The sequence below is a fragment of the Epinephelus fuscoguttatus genome, linkage group LG16 (genome assembly GCF_011397635.1).
Source record: "Epinephelus fuscoguttatus linkage group LG16, E.fuscoguttatus.final_Chr_v1".
In the NCBI taxonomy this organism is placed as follows: Eukaryota; Metazoa; Chordata; class Actinopteri; order Perciformes; family Serranidae; genus Epinephelus; species Epinephelus fuscoguttatus.
The window spans coordinates 12407640-12427949 of record NC_064767.1 but is presented as its reverse complement, the minus strand read 5'-3'; the positions used below and the strand labels follow the sequence as shown (position 1 = coordinate 12427949).

The window sequence follows — 20310 nt, the reverse complement described above, 5'->3', positions numbered from 1 at the left end:
ATGGTGAAGGAGAAATCCCAAATTAAGAACAAAGAGCGTTCGGTTCAGTTTGCTCCCAGATAACTTCTGACAAGGGTGGCAAAGATATCTGTCCAATATTTGCAAAGCGAGGGACAGAGCCAGAAAGAGTGAATAAGCGATGTCACCTTGAGCTCTGGGATTTTTTGTTTTGTTTTTTTTTTTACTATTTTCTGACATTTTATAGCTTGGTTCTTGCAGATACCTTAAAAGTCTTAATTGGCATTGAATTAATGTCTCTAAAGTCTTAAGAATACTAGGACATGAGAAGTAGGATTTTATGTCTAATATTTCTGGTGTTGCATTATAAAATCTCAAATAAATTGGTAACATCTATTTTTTATTTGATTTGCCAAATACCTCTCACATTAACATCATTATCTGGATAGTAGAAACAACAACACTCATATTTAGTTTCCAGCCGGGGTACTCAGAACAGAGGATCCACTGTCTGCTTGCTACTTGTAACTGCTCACTGGACGACATGGGAAACTGCAGATTCAACAAAAACTGGCTATTTAACCAAGATTTCGTGGCATTGCTGAAACTGGTACAAGGCAATGGAATCCCACCTGCAAAATGAAAAAATCACCCAGAAAACCTGCCAACAAACACAGACATATTTCCCAGTTATGTTTTACCTTCACCTTTGCCACAAGACAAAAAATTCATGATATGATGATTTAAATGATTTATATTACGGAAAACATTTAGGCAAAACTGTCCCTGACCGTAAATGACTGATGTCAGCTCATGTGTTTTGTTTTGTTTTTTTCTTTGAACTTTAGTTATTGTAAAATTGATCTTACTTGTCTGAAGCTGTAGGAACCCGATATAGACTTAACCATTACCCCTTTGATGCTCGATAGATTGATTGCTTGATAGATGCAGCCCTAACCATAACCATTTGCTGTTTTCACCCTGAAGTCCTTCTAAAAAAGCAACAGCCAGAATTTATTTCTGAACTTCATGCTTCAAACATTTAAAAAATGCCAGTCTATAACCCCCAAAATGTAAAAATGACAGGTTCTAAGAACAGTTTGTGTCCATGAATAAAAGATGCATGACTAAATAAATATTCATGTAGAAATGTGACCATGAGTGCAGAAATGTACTGATGGACTTGAAACTTCAAAATCTCAGGGATGCACTGATTTAACAGCCACACATCAGTATCAACTGATATTCACCTCATTAGGCCCTTTTCCACCGCAGGAACTTTTATCATTTGTCCGGGATTTTGAAAAACACGCCTACACGACACGGTAACTGGTGAACAGCTGAGCGGCTGCGATGGAAACGAAGTGAAGATAACTAAAAAAAAGACTCGAGTTGATGGCAGCTACACTTGTTACTGTCAGTGACATTAAACCTTAGCGAGTATGAAGCCAGTACTTTATCAATACATGTGTTCAGCAAACATCAACATGTAGACAGCGATATTCAACATGCTCCGTCCACAGTCTGTCATCCACCAACACTAACATTATGTCTTACACAAGGACAGCTCGCTAGTTCAGCTGATAGCGAATTGTTACTAATAAGCTCAAATGACAGCTGTCTATATGTAGACTAACTTAGTTTGACACTTATCTTAAAATACTTTGAAACTTAGCTGCTGGCTGAGACAAACAGCCCCAACTCTCTACACCAGCATGTAACCAGATAAACCAGCCAAATACAGGGCACGTGCCGAATCATATTACGTCATCAACCTGATTTGAATAAATTTTCCAGAACTTTGAGGTGCGGTGGAAACGCAAACCACACAGATTGCCAGGAATTATTTTACCCAGGTAAATAAATTCCTGGTAATAAAAGTTCATGGAAATATTGGTGGGAAAGGGGCTATTGACTGCCATCAGCCTATCGGCAAATAAGATGACATTCACTGATGGCAGTGGCCACTGTATTTCCATTGTGTCACGTCAGTTTGGTGCAGGCTAAAAAGCAGGGCTCAAGACTAATGGCGTCCAGTTGTCCCATGGACAATAGAAAATGTGTTTGGGATGAACAGAGATCTTCCTCAGGACGCTGATAGCTGCGCAAAGCCGACAGAACCTTTATGAAACACCCTGATTGATTCTAACAACGTATAAAGACTGGGGAGCATTTTTGTTGATCATGTTCACTGTTTTGAATTGTCAGATGTATTGTACATTGAAGGCATCTCTCTCTGTCTTTCTTTGTCTCCAGCCGCCAGCAGCAGTTGGCTTCAGGAACATGTGGCCGATCTGAGTCGAAGGTAAGAACATCTGCAACATCTCTGTCTGTCTGTCTGTCTGTCTGTCTGTCAGTCATCCCTCCTCTCTCTGCCTCCCTGTGTTTTTCACCCTCTCTCTCCACCCCTCTCTTTGTCCCTCATCAGCAGATTTCAGTCTCAGGTAGGAACAGGAAGGATCCACTTACACTGACTCAACACACACACATGCACACACTCCTGACGGCAGTGAAAGTGCCCATCCTGTGTGTGTGTCACTGCTTACAGTGTGAATCTGTGTGTCCAGGTGTGTGTATACAGATGGCCTTTCCTCTGAGGTCAGAGGTTACTCTCGGTCAGTGTGAGGTTTCAGGGTCAGGTGGGCAAACAGATTGGCTCATTGACTGAGCTTCTTAGAAACAGCTGTAAGATCAGTGTTATGATACAGTGACCTGAGAACACACACACACACACACACACACACACATCTTCCCAGCTTCTCACTCGTGACCTGGGTTCAAGGGTCAAAGGCCACTGCAGCCCAGTTATTAGAAGGATCAATTGGTAAAACTACACTTTATCCATAGCTGACTGATCACCTGTCAAGTGTGTGTGTGTGTGTGTGTGTGTGTGCATGTGTGTGTCTTCTTCTTCTCTTCTTGAAGAGGTGGTCAGCCAAGTGCGATTGCTGTGTTCACACCTGCCCTAACGAACCGCACTGAGCAGGCAAACGAACTTGAGTTAGATTGAACCGAACCAATCAGGGCAGGTGTGAAAGCACCCTTAAAGCCTGGGCTTCTAGTCCTGAACATCTTTGTTTACGTTGTATGAGGAGAGACTCCAGAGATTCGATCCATATGTATTCTGGAGCAGACAGACTTGAAATAAACTTTTGGAAACTAACTTTAACTGTGGCACCAATTTTCGAAGTATTTGCGTCTTTATTTTGCATATACAGCCTAGTTTTGTGACAACACTATCTTTCCAGCTGTCAAAAAGTTATTTAAGTCCTGATGGTTTAACAGTGTTGTGTTCAGTGATCCAAAAAGCTTCTCTACACGACTGGTTATCAATTATATCTTCACCTCGAGGGACTTGTGTAATTTTTCTGACCCCAAGAGTTTAGGGGAGGCTATTTAAGAGAATCTGTACTGTGGCAACTAGTGGGAAGGAAGGCCAACTATTCTGTAGCCTCCTGCCACCTGTGTCTCGGCCAAAATATTGCACTTGAACAAATGGCAAAGACTACAGCCAATGTCCAACTAGCACATATGTTCTGCATGTTCTGCATGAGAGTAACTCTCCATAATCCTCATTCTGAAAAGGAAACCAGAGGACCAACAGGACGGATTCAAGACCCTAGTTAGCCAGTTAGCATATTAACAACATAATGTGATTTTGAATGATGACGAACTCTGCAGGCTCAGATGCCGATTCAACATGCTGAATCGTTTGAAAAACTGCCGAAAAAAAAACAGACTAGTGCCACTGGTGCAAGACACACCGCAAAAACTAGGGCAACAGACGCTCAAAGATGGCCCGACATTGACCGATGGTTGACCGTCGGCTTGGTGTGTCTGGGCCCCCAAGTCCTCAAATAAAGTTTGTTGCCTCAAGTCTGTGTGCTCCAATGCACTTTGGACCAAGTCTCTGAAGGCTCTCCTTACACAAGATTCCCCTACTCTGAGAGCACCGAACAGGCCTGTTACTTCTTGTGAAGGGGTTGACGTGCGTATAACTTCTTCCTTCATCTTTCTTTATGTTGCCATAGTAACGTATACACTGACTCCAAAGCAGACTGATGCTGTTGGAATGAACATTACATCCCAGTGTGTTTTCCCACATCTGGCGTGGGTGAAGAATAAGATGTGTGCACGCATGCACGCATGTACGCACGCGCACACACACACACACACACACACACACACACACACAGAGTCAGCAGCTCAGTTGGTGCAGGTTTCTCGGGGCGACAGCCTGGAGAGTTGTGCAGCAGCAGAACTGAGCTGTGATTGGCTGAAAGGGCAGAAATGAACAGGACGTCCCAGCCTAGTTTCCAGTCTTTGAGTGTGTGTGTTTGTGTATGTGTGTGTAAGAGAGAGAGAGAGAGAGAGAGAGAGAGAGAGAGAGAGAGAGAGAGAGAGAGAGAGAGAGAGAGAGAGAGAGAGAGAGAGAGAGAGAGAGAGAGAGAGAGAGATATGCTCTGTATGCCTTTATATGAGCACTTAGCGTGTGTGTGTGTGTGTGTAGAAGCCTTTCTGTGGGTGTGTTTGGATGTGATGTGTTTGCTTGACTGTGTGTGTGTGTGGATGTGTGTGTGTTGCTGTTTGTGTTGTAATAGCCTGTCCCTACTTAACCCCAGCAGGGTCTGGGGGCCAACTGGGTTATATAAAGCCTGCTGCTCTGTCGGCCTCACCAGCCAGAAGCCTGAGTTGTGTGTGTGTGCGTGCGTGCGTGCGTGCATGCGTGCGTGTGTGTGTGTGTGTGTGTGTGTGTGTGTGTCTGTGAAAGTTGCCAGCGGGGAGAAGGGAGACAGATATTTTGAGAAATTGTGTATGACAGAGAAAGAAAGAGAAATTTATCTGTTTGTGATTGTTATCAAACCCTGATCCTGATTTTTTGTTGCATCACTTTAAAAGGAAATCTAAACATCTGTCTACATAGTTTAGCCTCTATACTAAATTCTTTCTTGTAAAGGTATTTTGGGATTCTCTTTGTTTTAAAGATAAAATCACGCCCTACTGCCTCCACCTTTGTGTCTGGATATCTTATCAGTGCTCTGATCTCAGCCAGATTTAAATAACATCTGTACATTTACACCTGGTCATGGAGAAAAAGTCCACACAACAAGTTGAGAGGTTACCTAACTCTCTCTTTCTGCCATCCGTTCGTCTATGGACTACAAAGAATAACGTCAAATATCTTAAAGTGGCCATGTTTACATGCACACCAATATTTCACTGTAACTCTGAATATGACAGTATCCTAAATTTTAAGTGGATCAGCAGATTCCGTTTGGATATGCTGGATTAGAAGCTTTCGATTTACTGGTCCACCTACGTGCCAGCCCTCACCTACGGTCATGAACTCTGGGTAGTGACTGAAAGAAGAATGAGATTGTGTATACAAGCGGCCAAAATGAGTTTCCTCCGTGGGGTGTCTGGGCTCAGCCTTAGAGATAGTTGAGGTGGTTCGGGCATCTGATCAGGATGCGTCCTTGGCGCCTCCTGTTAGAGGTGCTCCAGGCACGTCCCACTGGTAGAAGGCCCTGGGGCAGACCCAGAACATACTGGAGAGATTACATATCTCATCAGGCCTGGGAACGCCTTTGGGTCCCCCAGGAGGAGCTGGAAAATGTTGCTGGGGAGTGGGATGTTGGGGTTGCTTTGCTTGGCCTGCTGCCACCAGGACTCGGTCCCGGATAAGCGGATGAAAATGGACGGATGTTCTGAATTAGGCCTTTTTTCAAATGTCGTTTCTTCGGTTCAAGACGTGTGTGATATGCTGGCAGGATCTGAGTTAAAGGTGCATTGTTTGGACATGTATACAGTGCATTCAGAATATGCGTCTCAACTGGGATGTTTACTGCAGCAACACAGCCTCTTGCCTGTTTACAGTCAGCTCTGTGCATTGTCATGGATCAGTTGTACACGAACCAACTAGCCAGCCATTTGCCCATTTGCTTTGTGTAGAGGTGCATGCCCAAAAGAAAAGCCCACATTTCTGGTCAGAAAGAGAAACACAAATTTAAACGCATTGATATGCACAAATCTTACAATGCAGATCTTTTTCAAGGAGGTGGTTAAAGAATTAAAAGAGGGAGGCTGTGCTAGCTGAGGCTAGCAGTGGAAAACTTTGAAAAAAATCCTATTTTGATGCAACAACGCAAAATGAGAAGCAGCTCCAGCTGTTCCTATTCCTGGAATATTCATTTTCATCTGCCATGTAACCAGCTTAGTAGGAGTATTGTCCTTTTCGGAGCAAGGGCAGAAACTGGAATATTTGGTGCATGTAAACGTAGTCAGCATCAACATGAATACTAAATATCATATCCTTTTATCAAAGGATTTTAAGAAATATCTTACATCTATAGAAATGTTTTCAGACAGAAAACTCTTAAAATAATATTATGCCTCTTTTATATACAGTATGCTTTTTGGTAACTCCTTTTCATTGCTTTATTAATTGTGTTCCTCCTCTCAGCTCCTGAATGTGCAGTTTCCCTTCATTTGATTGTAACTAATAGCATCTGGCTGTAAACATACAACATCAGTGTCACGTCAATACTTTAGAATTTCTGTACAGTAATGAAAACAAACATTTTGAGTTTTCTACATCATCTATTTAAAAAAACAAATAAAACTTTTCATATTTGGTTTTACCACGAACAGCTGTACCAATATTTTCCAAAAATAAAAATGTTTAAATGCAGCAGTGTCTGACCAGAGAGTTAGTTAAATATAGAAAGTGCGATAAAGTGTTCAGTGACCGTTTTCTGTTTATCATTCTCTCCCGTGTGGAGCCAACAGAGCAGAGTATCAAGTGTTTGTTTGTCTCTCTTCTCTAATCCCTCGCGCTCTGTCTGCAACGTGTCTGGATTAACACACACATACACACACAGGGTCACATGTCAAATTATATCAATGCATCACGAGGGATTATGGGACCGCTGGAATCGTCAATCTCATCCCCAAATCTGTACTTTTCCTTTTCCTAGTATTTCTTACTTTCTTTCTTTGTATCTTTGGGACATGAGGTGCAGTATTACGGACATTAACATTAGGGTACTGTTCACATTTTCGAAACACACAGAGCGTCTCTGCCTGTCTGTCTGCTTGCTTGTGTGTGTGTATATGTATGCGTGTGTGTGTGTGTCTGCTCGTCTGACGATCATTGAAGAAGTCAACTACGTAATTTAACAGACACAATCACAGACAACAGTGATACCAGACTATTTCTAAAATAAAATTGAAAAGAAAGTAGACCAGGCAAGACTATCAGTGTTGCAGCGATAGATTTGGCCTGCCGGAAAGTTGCCTGTAGAACTCCATGACCGGCTTCCTGACTTGGGGCTGCTTTGTGGTGGAGACAAAAGAAGTGCCGCAAGGTGCCTGGAAGCTGGGAAGCTGCCTGCAGAACTCTGTGACCGGGTTCCTGGCTTCGAGGCACTTTGCAGCACTTCTGCCTCCTTCCTGAAGTTGGCAGCTACATGGAGCTCTGTTGTGTCTGCCATAAAGCAGTTTGTTTTGTGTTTTATCTTCTTACCTTTGTCTCTGGGTTTAGTCAAATTAGTTAAATAATTTCCATCTCAAACAAATGTTGTTATATTAACATGTATTCTAACAAGATTTTTTTTTTAAAAGATTTTTTTTGGGGGCATTTTTTGCCTTTAATGGACAGGACAGTTAAGTGTGAAAGGGGGAGAGAGAGAGGGGATGACATGCAGCAAAGGGCCACAGGCTGGACTCGAACCCGGGCTGCTGCGGTAACAGCCTTGTACATGGGGCACCTGCTCTACCACTAAGCCACCGACGCCCCGTATTCTAACAAGATAAATCAAATCATTCGAGTGTTAAAGCCACATACAGTGAATGTAAGTGGAATTATATGCTACAGTTTATGGCTTCAGATGTCAGAGTTATTAAAAGATATTGCCAGATGTATGTGAGGAAGCTCAACTCAACGTGAAGTCTTATTTTCTGCAAGAATCAAACTTTCTGTAGGGAACAAAAATAAGCATCTTAAATCTGTTGAGGGGAACCCAGTAGCTCAAATGTTGTGAGTCACTGCGCTGTTTTCGGACTCCAGACCGACGCTCTGTGTTCCTGATACGATCGCCGAGCATCCAGCAGTGAATCACAACCTGTGCTCATATATCTGCCGTCATACAGTCCCATTTACCATCTTCTCTCTGAGGACATTACCTCCGCTGTCTGTCTCTGCTTTCCATTTTAACGAGACCCAGATTCACTCATTCAAACCGAGCTGGATGATGTCATAAGAATGTAAAATTCTTTCATAACTCACACACAAATATTCACACATATTTCCTCTCCTTTTTCCTCCGCCCCCCTTCTCCGTCTTCAGTTTTCTGAAAGTCCTGCCTGTGGCAAACATGTGACTCTCTTGACATTAGTTACGTGTTGACATCCATGTCACCATTTTGTTTTGTTTTTTTTCCAAACATTATTTAATGACAAAGACCTTGCGGCGTCCAGCCCCTGTGCTCCTCTTCATGTTTGTGACAGTGCTCGATGCCATCGGGCCGCGGCGGCTTCAGAGCGCTGCCCTTTGACGTATTGGAAATTCAATCTGACACACAGCACCGGGCCGATCCGCCCGGAGACACGTTCATTGACCCGTTAATCGGTTCCAGGAATGCCGGGCCGGGTGTGTTACCCAGAGAGCGTACAGGGTCGGCTCTGTTTAGGGTTTTGGGGAATAGGTTGAATGTTTGAGGCCAACTGCCGGGTCAAACAGGGCCAAAGAGTCGTTACTCACATTAGAAAGGGCAGTTCGAGAAAGCAGCAAGATCTTTTCTTTTACTTTTCGTTGAGTAACTGTCTCATGTTTTGAGTGATTGTTAAACTCGTACCTCAAACATCAATTAAGAGAAACTGATGCCTGTTTCTCTGGTTGAAATCAATTAAAGCTTTGACGACTGGATTAAAAGAGGGGGTTGTTTTCCCCCTGCTTAACTGTGATACTTAAATAAGTAAAAACTGCTTTGTCTGAAAGTATGTCCTGAATTTGGTTTAAAGGTGTCTTGAACAGGTCTTAAAAGTCATTAAATGTAACTGTCTGATACCTGTAGACACCCTGTACATAATATTGAATTGTGATAATATTCATATAAAAGCTTAAAATTGATTCAGACTGAGGAGCACATGGCTGCGTGTGCCCTGCATGCACCACCTGTGTCCAAAAACGGTAAAAATCTAATGATAAATTATATAAATGTGCTTCGGCTTGTCAGTGTTTAAAAAAAATTATCAAGTCACTTTTTCACCTTATTGACCCTGTCTGATTTCTTTGTTTCGTACAAGTGCATTCATCTAGATTAGAGAATGTTTTTACTAGTTGGTAAATGAACTTCTGTTCCAGCAGGACTTCAGTTTATTAATTAATGATGTTTACAGGCTCTGTTTTGTCTCTGTTGATGGAAGAGGAGTTATTGATATTGATATTCGTCCTCAATGACCTCGTTAAGTTAAACTAACAGCAGTCAAGTCCCACTGATTAAATCTGTAATTTATCCAGAGCATGCAGCTGTCGTTAACATTGCCCATGTCATAGTGTTTACTTTTCATGTGCTGCATCACGTCGTGTCATCAGATCACATTAAACCAAATCAGATAAATCACTTCTTGCTGAAGTGCCTTTGAGCAAGTGAGGAGAAGAAATGATCTAACTTAGAAATGTTTGGTTCTTTGGTTGATCCATCACCTTCTGCAGACTGGGATTGAGCTGGGATAATTACTTGTTCAGTGTTTTTGCCCACATTAGCATTTTAAGATAAAATGTGAACATCTCGATCCAAGTTTCCATAAAAAGCCTTTCTATGAAAGACTTGTACGACAGTAGAACTGATTCAGGAGTGACTTCTCTGTCTGGACTGTGGAGCTTCCTTTACTGTCGTCGATGCAGGATGTTTGTAGAGGAGGTTTATGGAGCTTAGACTGCTGTCTTAGACCTTAGACATAATATAACATGAAACAAAACAAGAATGATCCCATCAACTCCACTTCAACCTCCCTAAAGTCCATTATGACGGTGTGATTGGGTTAAAGTCCTAATCCTAAAGACAAACATAAACACAGGGAGGCTGCAGCTTAGAGAGGAAGAGGAGGATGCACACTCAGTCCTCTACAGACAGGAACAAGAGCAGATACAGGAGCTTCTGTGTTTAGCTCAAATATGATCTGCCTTCTGGCAATGTTTTGTTTCTGGGATTGTTTGACTCAAAACAGATAGTGTAAGTGTACCAGCTCTTCCTAATGTACAGCGGATGGAATGCGAAAAAGTGCCCACATATACTATGAACAACAGTAACATTCAGGAAGCCTGTCAAGACCTGAACAAGTCTAAATAATGAGTTGCTGTTGCTCTGACAATAGGTTGAAGGTGTGCAGTGCTTCGCCAAAATAGAGCCAGGATGAGCAGTCTTTCAAACAAACGACACAGAAATCTTCATTGGCAAACACTGAAACAACTTGATGTTCACTTGTGTCGCATCCAGTTCGGAAGAGGAACCATCACCAGATAAAGGAACATATGTAACAGAGCCTCCAGCACCTTGTCCCCATAATCTAACAAACAAAAACACAACTTCTAGCAGAAAACTTGTACTAGAGCTGCAAAGATTCATTGATTAATTGATCAATCGATTAAACAAAATTGAAACGCAACTATTTTGACAAGCAAAAATAAGCAAAGATGTCAAACATTTGCTGGTGTCACCCTCTCAGATGTGAGAACTTGCTGCTTGTTGTCATTTATGATTATAATTGAAAAGTTTTTGGATTTTGGACTGTTGTTTGGACAAAAGCAGCAAATTGAAGATGTCACTTTGGGTTCTGGGAAATTGTGATGAGCATTTTTTGGGGGGCATTTTATAGACTAAAGGTTTAATCAATCAATCATGAAAATAATTGTCAGATTAGTCAATAACCAAAATCATGTTTTGGTACAGCCCTAACTGGTAGATACGCTCAGTTGCCAGTTTTATTAGGTAACCTATCTGATACAGTTAAAGGCGCTGTATGTAAGAACGTGGCCAAAACAGTTACTGCACTCAAATTCAAAATACTGCCGTGAGTCGTGTCCGCCCCCCCCTCACCTACAGATTCGAGGTTGCTGGACAGCGGCACGCTGGAGACGGGCGATTGCCGTGGCAGGGCCGCATCGCCGCGTCCTTGATCTTCGGTTTTCCAGCGGACCATTCGAGCAAGTCTGGCTTCTCTGCTGCTAATGCTCCTGCTGGGATACAGCGGCGGAGCCAGCTGCTAATGCTATGTCCCGGAACACTGCTAATGCTGCTTGCTGTGCTGCTAACGTTTATTTCTCAAAAAAATCAGTCAGGTCGATGACCCACCTGCACATGGGCTACAATGTATGATCGAAAATGAATAACAGTTGAAAGCATTCGAAATGTCCATCCCCGTCTAGCTATGATGCTAGTTAGCCAACTTTGGCTAAAGCTTACTTGTCGAGGAGAAGAGTAGCCACTTCGACATCCGATTTCAAATTCTTCTCCGCTTTCAACCATCTCCACCGTTCAAAAGCATCTCCTATATAGACCCTCGCTTTGCCTTGAGTTTTGTCTTGGCGTTTTTGGGAATCATAATGAGGTAGTTTGGGTTTAGTCGCACCTCAGCCATTGAAGCTCAGTCGTAACTGTAACTGATGCTGAGACTCTGCTGACTGCGTGACTGGTAGACGGCGGTGTTTGGCGCAACAGGCCAAAACACAAATTCAAAACATAAACATGATTTGCGGACCGTAAATTTTTTTTTTAAAAATGCGAATATTCCGGCTGTACTATTGTTGTCAGTGAGATCAGTATGTTATATTAACATTATTCCTTAGTCTCTGTGACATATTAGGAGGATTTTATGACTATTTGCTTTAGATTTCTTACATATAGCTCCTTTAAATCGAGCAGCACTGCAAACTACAGCCTCCAAAATGATCATAAAGTTGATTCAAGACCTCTGTAAATCAGTTTCAACAAAATCTCAATAGTAAAACCTTAATAAGGCAGGTTTATTTCAGGACTATATGGCGGCATTACTTTGTCAGTTAAACAAGTGTATTAACGCTAAGAGTTACAAATGAACACATTGGAATATGCATGTTAGTTTCATAAAGTTAAATTTGAAAACATTGTCCTTGAAGTCCCTACGAAACAGTTAGAGGATCTTTAGTTTCTGCACTGTGACGTATCATATCGTATTGCATCATATCTCATCGTATTGTATCAGTGACGGCAAAGGGGTTTAAATCACATCCACAATAAATGTGTCTTAAATTGATGGCCATTTAAAAAACTATTTTTGAAATTTACTTTGAGCAGACACTATTTTTTGTATTTCCCTTGAACAAAGCTGAAGAAACTTTGGAGTTGCTGTAGTGGGGAAATCTGGAGGTGATCATGTGCACTAATCCTGTCTCTGTTGTTTGTTTTGGTTTGTTTGTGTGTGTGTGTGTGTGTGTGTGTGTGTGTGTGTGTGTGTGTGTGTGTGTGTGTGTGTGCGCAGTTTGTGTGGCATCGTTCCAGGTCTGAGCAGTGTGCTGCTGCCTCGTATGAACCCGTTTGTCCTGATCAACATGGCTGGAGCTCTTTCCCTCTGCATCACCTACATGCTCATAGAAATCAAGTAAGAACTCCTCTCTTTCTCTCTGTGGCTGGTAAACCCCTAAATTCACCACTGACACGTTGATCCAAGGACTGATTTCTTGGGCTCAGTGACGTCATGTTTCCATCACTGCTGTTGGAAATTCCCCCTGGCTGCTTTCAACTGTCCTGATCTGTATCTTCTCTGAACCTTAAATGTGTCCTGATGTTAAAAACTCCAGTGGGGAAAGAACACGCAGAGACAGGACAAGAAATGAGACTTTTAAATTAATGGCAAAAGTGTCATGACTTGGATCATTAAGATGATGATGATGATGATAATAAAAAGGTTCTGTGAAATATTCACATGCTTCCACTAGCTCAGATTATGGAGAACAAAATATCTTGCCATAATTATGTGGATGACAGACAGATTAACATGAGGATACCACAAAGGTCCCATACAGTCATTGAGCTAAAAAAAGCTCACACACTGGGTTTGTAAAACTTTAACAAAAAAGTTGAATTTTGGTCATATCACATGATCTTCCTCTGCATAGAGAGTTTGCTCAGTCGTCATGTTTAAATTCAAATTTTTTATTCTGAGTATTTTAATTATTTGTTGTCTGTCTGGTCTCCTTTTGAGGCTCAGAGTTCATTCTTGACGTTAGAAACAGCAGCTGAGACACAATTCTGACCACAGCCTCCTTTTATTGGCTTTTCTAGAGCTTTTTGTCATATTGCACCATTTTAATCAGTTTTTTAGCCAACTTGGACAAGAAATCTATGAACTGTGAACATCTGTAGTTCTAAGACAACTGGGCAAACTGCTGAAGAACATCATGTGATACCATTAAAGTTTTCAGAACCAAGACAGAAATGTTGTAGCTATAGACTAGGACTGCTATCACCTTAAAGATACAGTGGGAAGTGAATGTCTCGCAGCATGTCTTTTCTGTTTTATACAATTTTAGCTGTATCTTTTTATTATTTTGAAATCCTATCCATGTGTCTTCTACAGTATCTTTCTTTTATATCTTGTCTTAAAGCATTTAAACATCTTAAATATGTCCTTTGCTCTGTGTGTTTGCTCAGTAACTACAATGCGGTGGACACGGCATCCGCAGTCGCCATTGCGCTCATGACCTTTGGCACCATGTATCCCATGAGCGTCTACAGCGGCAAAGTGCTGCTGCAGGTAAGACGAACATGTCGTGCTGAGTTTAAAGTCCCACATTAGGACACTTTAGGAAGTGTGATTTTAATTTGTTGTGTCCTCTGTCATTCACAGACGACGCCGTCCCACATCATCGGCCAGCTGGACAAACTGCTCAGAGAGGTGAGAGTCAGCGCTAATATTCATTTTTAAAACAAAGTTCACATCTCAGGTTAATTTAATGTTTAATTCAAACTGTATGTCTGATTTATCTGTGTGTTCTTTTTGTTGTCTTTTTTTATTTATGTTTTTTTTATTCACTGTTCTCTGTATTTTTAATTGACTGCTGTCTGTGAGCTAAATTACCCCTCAGAGACATTAAAGCTGTATTCACTCTTATTTAAATCTGATGTCAGTCCACAAGTAATAAAAACCTAATCTGTGTTCATTCCAAATACAGACAATTGGTCCTAAACACACACTTCAGATGTAAATAAGTTTTATCATCTTTTACAAATAATGATGACAAATCTGTTTTATTGCCTTTGTGTGAAGACTTCTGCTCATTTTCATCTTATAATCAATTAAATAAAAGTCAGAAATGAATATAAAGCTGCCATTTACACTGTTGCACAGTAACCACCCTGACAGCCGCCTACCCCCAAGAGCGCTCCCCAAAACAAAGCATCTTTCAAAGTGGCTGCTGCCGCTACAATCCAGGGCTGTGATGCAAGGCAGATGCTTCTGTGAGCATCATTGGCAGAAGTTCAAGCAAACATGGCGCTGTATAAATACCAATGGAAATCACTAAAATTACCAAAGATTTTTACATATTTACCAGTTATCTGAAGTTTGGTGAAGATGATATCCCAGGCCCAGTTCTTCTTCTGGTTGCCCTTATAGCTTGTGCTGTGTTGGACTCCAGGTATTCAGACGCTAACATGATCAGCTCCTCCGTCTTGTCATCTTTTTGTGTCTGCCTTGCCCATCCCTTTCTATTTGGCTTGTCAAAGCAAAGTTCAACACGGTGAACTCTGCACAGCACAGCAAAATCTGTGTGGTACACATGGGCAGCAACCCCTTCATAGCCCCACCATCGTGTTCGAAACTGCTTCTCCTCTGCTGCCTTCCCCCCATTGAAATGACCAGTGATGAGCGATGAGAAATACGAATTTGATCCTTTGTGAGACTTTGGATTCTGCACATTTATGCACAGAGCTGCAGAACTTCAACAGGATTGGAAAACAAAAAATTATTCAAATGAAACAAATATTTTGACTTTATTTTCATTTATAAACAACCAGCATGTGACGTTTATGACACAATGATTCTTACTGGTTAACTGCTCCTCTTTGTGTCCAATCAGGTGTCGACTCTGGACGGCGTGCTGGAGGTTCGAAATGAGCACTTCTGGACTGTCGGCTTTGGATCTCTGGTACGTTTCTCAGCCAAACAATTAAAGACACAACAGAAAAATGGAAATGAAGCAATTTTTACATGATACGTAGTTTTAACTGTTAGTTAACCTGTAAAACTCACCAACTGAGTGTCTATCTGCACCTGGGTGAGAATAGTCACACTGCAGCTATGAGCTGTTTACACCCATGTCTATGATGCATTATCATGGACCCACTGCCTGTTGTGATTAGCTAGTACTTCTTACACTGACACTCCTATGGCGGAGATGGTTAGGATTACGGCAAGGAGGTCATGGTCAAGGCTAGTATTAGACAATCAGGTATTCTCTGGTAAATCTGTGAGAAAAAACTCACAAATATTTTGCTAGATGGTCATGTGACATAGTCTAAAGAGCAACACAGCCCATGGAGGAAGTAAGACGCAGTGGGTGAGTGGATCAAGTACAGGACTTTTCACCCAGAAGACTGGGGTCTGAGTCCTGTGTGAGTCAACTTTGGCTCATTATTTTTAGACTTAGTCAGTTTATTTTCAGTTTTTAGGATGTATAAAGCTGCTGAACACACACTGCACACCCGTTTGTTTTAACCTCATATTTCCACATTGCTATGACACCCAGGAATATACACAAGGTTGCAAATAGAACAAATTTGCAATTAATCCATTTCCATAAAACCCAGCGACACACGGTGCACCTGAGGCTTTGAGGTTTGGGGTCTTGGGTCATGTGTCCACTCTGCCTGATTGCCTCAGTACTGAGACGTTTGATTTACACCTGATCGCTCTCATATCCTGATTTACAGCTCCCTCCGTCTCTCAGCGTGCCTCCTCATCTGTCTCCTTTCTGTTTTCTCTCCTCTCTCTCTCTCATTCCTTCCATCCTCCCGTTAGTTTGTTTTGTTCGTCTCAGTATTTGTTTCTAGATTTCTCCCCCCTCCTCCTCCTCCTCCTCCCTCCTTCATCTCGCTCATCCCTCTCTGTCATTCGTCGGTTCGGAGTGACGATCTGCAGGGATTTGTTCACCCAGACGAAAAGAAGGAACAAGTCATTCATGCGGAGATATTCTCTCCCTCTTCCTCCAGTTTTTGGAGGGAACACTGTTGTTGTTGTTGTTGTTGCTGTAGTCTGTGTTGAGTTGTCGTCGTCTGTGTTGCACGTTGTTGTTGCGACGGCAAACAAGCCCAGCTGGCTTTCAGGGCCACTGAGGTCCTTGGAAACAAACAAACACACACACACACACACACACACACACACACACACACACCCTGCGCAGGCAGAACACACACGTACCAACATCTGTCTGTCTTTTCGCAGAAACACACTCTGCTCTCAGAACTGAATACAAATTATTAATTACAGCTAATTTAAGTGAACTGTTGTTGACCCTGAAGGTTAATTCTGGATGGAAATAGCAGTTTGGTTTAGTTTGTGTGTGTGGCTGAGAGCTTCAACGACATCAAGTAATGGGAGAATGTTTGGTTAATGTGTTCATGGTTAGGTTTTTTTTTTTTTTTTTTAAGAATAGGAACAAAGAGTTCTGCCCTCATTGGATGGTGGGAGTAGAGATACAGACAGGAGATGAGGGGTGAGAGAGGGGTATGACATCTCATGTAAGGTCCCTCAGCCGGTAATCAAACTCTGTGCACTACAAATGCGTGATAACACCTTAACCACGAGGCTACCAGGTCTCAGTTTCTTACAGTCTGTCACAGAATGTACTGTACGTGTATCACTCACAGCACCCCAAAGCCAGAGAACACAAGTTTTCATTAGCGATGCTAATTTTAAGCCGCTCTCACAATGAATTATCAGTGAATAATTTGTTTTAATCACATTTAAAATTGTAGAAAACAACGTCCTGTACACTGTGAGTCAAAAAGCCAAGATGTTTCTCACTGCACTTTCACAGCTTAGAAAGTAGAGAACACCTGTGCTTTGTCATGCAACTACATAATGGAAATATTGGACATGTTGTTCACAAATGTAGTTCCCCAGCATCTGAATACATGCCTAGCCTGCCTGACTGATGAGGATTTGTTTTATTCTTTTGGTTTATGTGAAAACTACATATATATACATATAGATATTAAGTAGTGGTGCATCCCTACTTAATATCTATATATCCATATAGATATTAAGTAGGGATGCACCACTTCTGAAACTCTAGGCCAATACCTATGTTTAAAATAACAATTTGGCTGTTAGCTGATACTGATATAGATATTTGTTGTCATTGTTGTTGTTTGTTTTGTTTTTGTTGTTATTTATTCCCTGTTTTTGTGCCAGGGAAACAAAGAAATAATATATATAATAAAAAAAAAAATCAGCGACTTTAAAGTAACATTTAAAAGTCATTTAACCCTTCATTACACTACCTTTGAATGAACACAAACAACTTTTAACATACCCTTACACATACCCTTGAAAAAAACTGTTTCAAAAGTATTTTTACTGCATATGTAATATATCAATATTCTCTCTCTGTTGTCTGTTTTATATAGCTGTGAACCATCAACAAATTTCTCCTTCAAACAGCTGTTTTTATCCAAGTTTGTCACCTAAAACTACATTTTTTATATGATTACACTGAACACATCATGAGAGCGCTCAATACTCATTTTTACTGAATAGAGCTTGAATGCATCATGATGTAACTCAGTGCAACCTCCATCAGCAGGTAGTTCTGGCCAGTGGCTGCTAACTGCTAACAGCTCATGTTATCTAGCTGTCGTCCTGCTGATGTCAACACAGATTTGTCGTTAATAGCTTATAATTATAGTTGTTCATCTTACAAAACTGCACGTTACTCACTTCAGTTTTAGTATGTGAAGTTGCGGCAGTAGTAGTAAAACAGCTGCAAGAAAAAGGTCGTCACTCAAACTGCTGCTTCCTGTGTGCCCATTTTTTATTCAACACGTCATCTAAAAAATAAAACGCTTTTTCTTCGTTATGATTGAATTCTCCCAGACCTCTGAGCTTCTCCAGAGCACACAGGTTCGCTGATCTTGAGGCAAAAACATTCTTGTTTAACCAAACCAGGCTTCACAGGTTGAAATCCAAAATCCAAACTGTCTCTTTTTTAAAATCACTGGTGTTGGTGTTAGTCTGTGTGTGTGTGTGTGTGTGTGTGTGTGTGTGTGTGTGTGTGTGTGCGCGCGCGCGCTCCTCCTGCTGCCTGCAGGTGGAGCAGCGTCCTCTGTTTACGCTGACCCCGATGCTGCTGCGTTTATTGTTGTTTGTATTTATGTTATCGATGCTGCTGCTCCCATTGTTGTGACTGATGCTGCTGCAGTTACACAACTGTTGGTTGTTGGCCCACTGCTAACAGAGCAGCTGTCCAAACTGATTTGACCCTCTGACTGCACTTCTGCCCCACGGGGGGCTCTGTGTGTGTATAAGTGTGTGTGCGTGTGTGTGTGTGTTTGTGTGTGTGTGCGCTCTGTCCTTTTGAGGTCTGAATACTCCCATGAAGACATTAAAATTATCAAACGAGGACAGAATGAAGCGCTCTGTCTGGTGTTTTAAGGTCAGACGTAGACGTTAGAGGCTGAATGTCGAGGTGAGACGTGTTGTGATGAGGTCACTGAGTCATTGTGATGTTTATTTAACCAGCTGTTACTGAAGAGGCACCGTGGCTGACGGAGGCAGGCGAACATCACTGAACAACTTTAAATTCAGTCTGAAGTGTTTCAAAAACAGAATTGTTATTATTGTTATTAATATTAGTTTGTGTTGAGCCCATCAGTAACTGATAAGTGTTACAAACTGGTTAAAACCATTCATAAAACCTGATGATGAAATTGTTTTTATTCCTGTGCCCCAGCGAAATTGGGCAATGTTACAATTGCTCTTATACGATACTGTGATAATTGCTCTTTCAGTATTTAGCGTAGGGTGTGGGCCCAGGTGGAGCCGCTGTGGGTGCAGGTCTTGGTGGTAGTAGCAAATATTATACCTCTTTCCCCTCTCTCCACCTCTGTGTTTCAGGCCGGCTCTGCCCACGTTCGTATCCGCCGTGATGCCAACGAGCAGCTGGTCCTGGCTCACGTCACCAACCGGCTGCTGCCGCTCGTCTCCACGCTAACCGTCCAGATCTTTAAAGATGACTGGACCAGACCCCTCCTCACCGGGGCACTCTCCGCCTCTTCTGTTTCTCCTCTGGGTCCTGAAGGCTACGGCGTCGTCTCCTCCTCCTCTGTGCCTCCCCTGCTCATGTCCTCGGGAGCAGAGATGGACCCACTGACCTCCACGCCCGCCAAACCCAGCAGCCCTCCTCCAGAGTTCGCCTTCAACACACCGGGGAGGAACGTGCAGCCGATGGTCCTCCCTGCCCCGGGACACCACGCCCACAGGCCCTACGGAGGCCTGGGACTCACCTACGGAGCGTCTCCCTACACAGGGATGCTGAGTCAAGGTCTAGTGCGGCCCGGTGGTGGGCTGGGGCTCGGCTCGCAGGGTCTTGGAGCAGGGTTTGGACTGGGTGTGAGCGGGAGTGGGAGCGGGGTGCCTTCCTCTCAGAGCTACAGAACTGCCTTCGGAGGGTCGACGGCGCCGCTCCGGTTTGGAACCAGCAATCCTCTGGCTTCACAGTCGCAGTACAGACAATACAGACCCTGATTGTGCCGAGCTAGAACTCTGAGTGTTCATGATGATGGTCAAGTTTCTCCACACCTCGGTTCAGATATGTGAAACTCTGATGAGATTTATTTCCTGTTCAGGCTGGACGGCCAACGCTACAACATTTACTCCCAGTGAGACAACAAGACGGTAACTCCTGTAGTGTGAGCCTCCCCTGGCTTTAGAAGAGAGACGAGTATGTTGTGGTATTTATTTTGCTGACAGAAGGACCAAGAGGTTGACTGTGGTTGGATGTGTTATATTTGAGTCTTTTTTTATTTTCAGGACCTTGGGAGACGACCTCACTGTGGGGTCTGACACTGACAGAAACAGTGTGTCTATACTTATTTTACGGTTATTTTGTAACAGGAACGGCTGTGAAGAAACATCGTCAAACAACATTCCTGGTGAGGGGAAATAAAGTGTTGAATGAAACTGAATTCCAGTGTTACATTTTAAATTTCAGGCATTTAAAAGACACTAGAATCCAAAGTGTTTCATAGCAGAACAGGTTTCAGGTTTCCTCGATCAAAAACATTACAAGCAACCAGTAGTCAAAGGTCAGAG

The 20310-nt window shown here is 42.4% G+C and overlaps 1 protein-coding gene across 1 annotated transcript in view; it reads left to right on the top strand.

Moving 5' to 3' along the window:
- slc30a6 (solute carrier family 30 member 6) overlaps nt 1-20183 on the top strand; it is a 74663-nt gene extending 54480 nt beyond the window's left edge. Inside the window, exons 10-15 of the mRNA XM_049600431.1 lie at nt 2215-2263; nt 12478-12597; nt 13650-13752; nt 13846-13893; nt 15077-15145; nt 19114-20183. Of these exons, the coding sequence (XP_049456388.1) occupies nt 2215-2263; nt 12478-12597; nt 13650-13752; nt 13846-13893; nt 15077-15145; nt 19114-19743 (1019 nt within the window). The 3' untranslated portion in view covers nt 19744-20183. The remainder of the gene's footprint in view (nt 1-2214; nt 2264-12477; nt 12598-13649; nt 13753-13845; nt 13894-15076; nt 15146-19113) is intronic.
- The last annotated feature ends 127 nt before the right edge of the window (nt 20184-20310 follow it).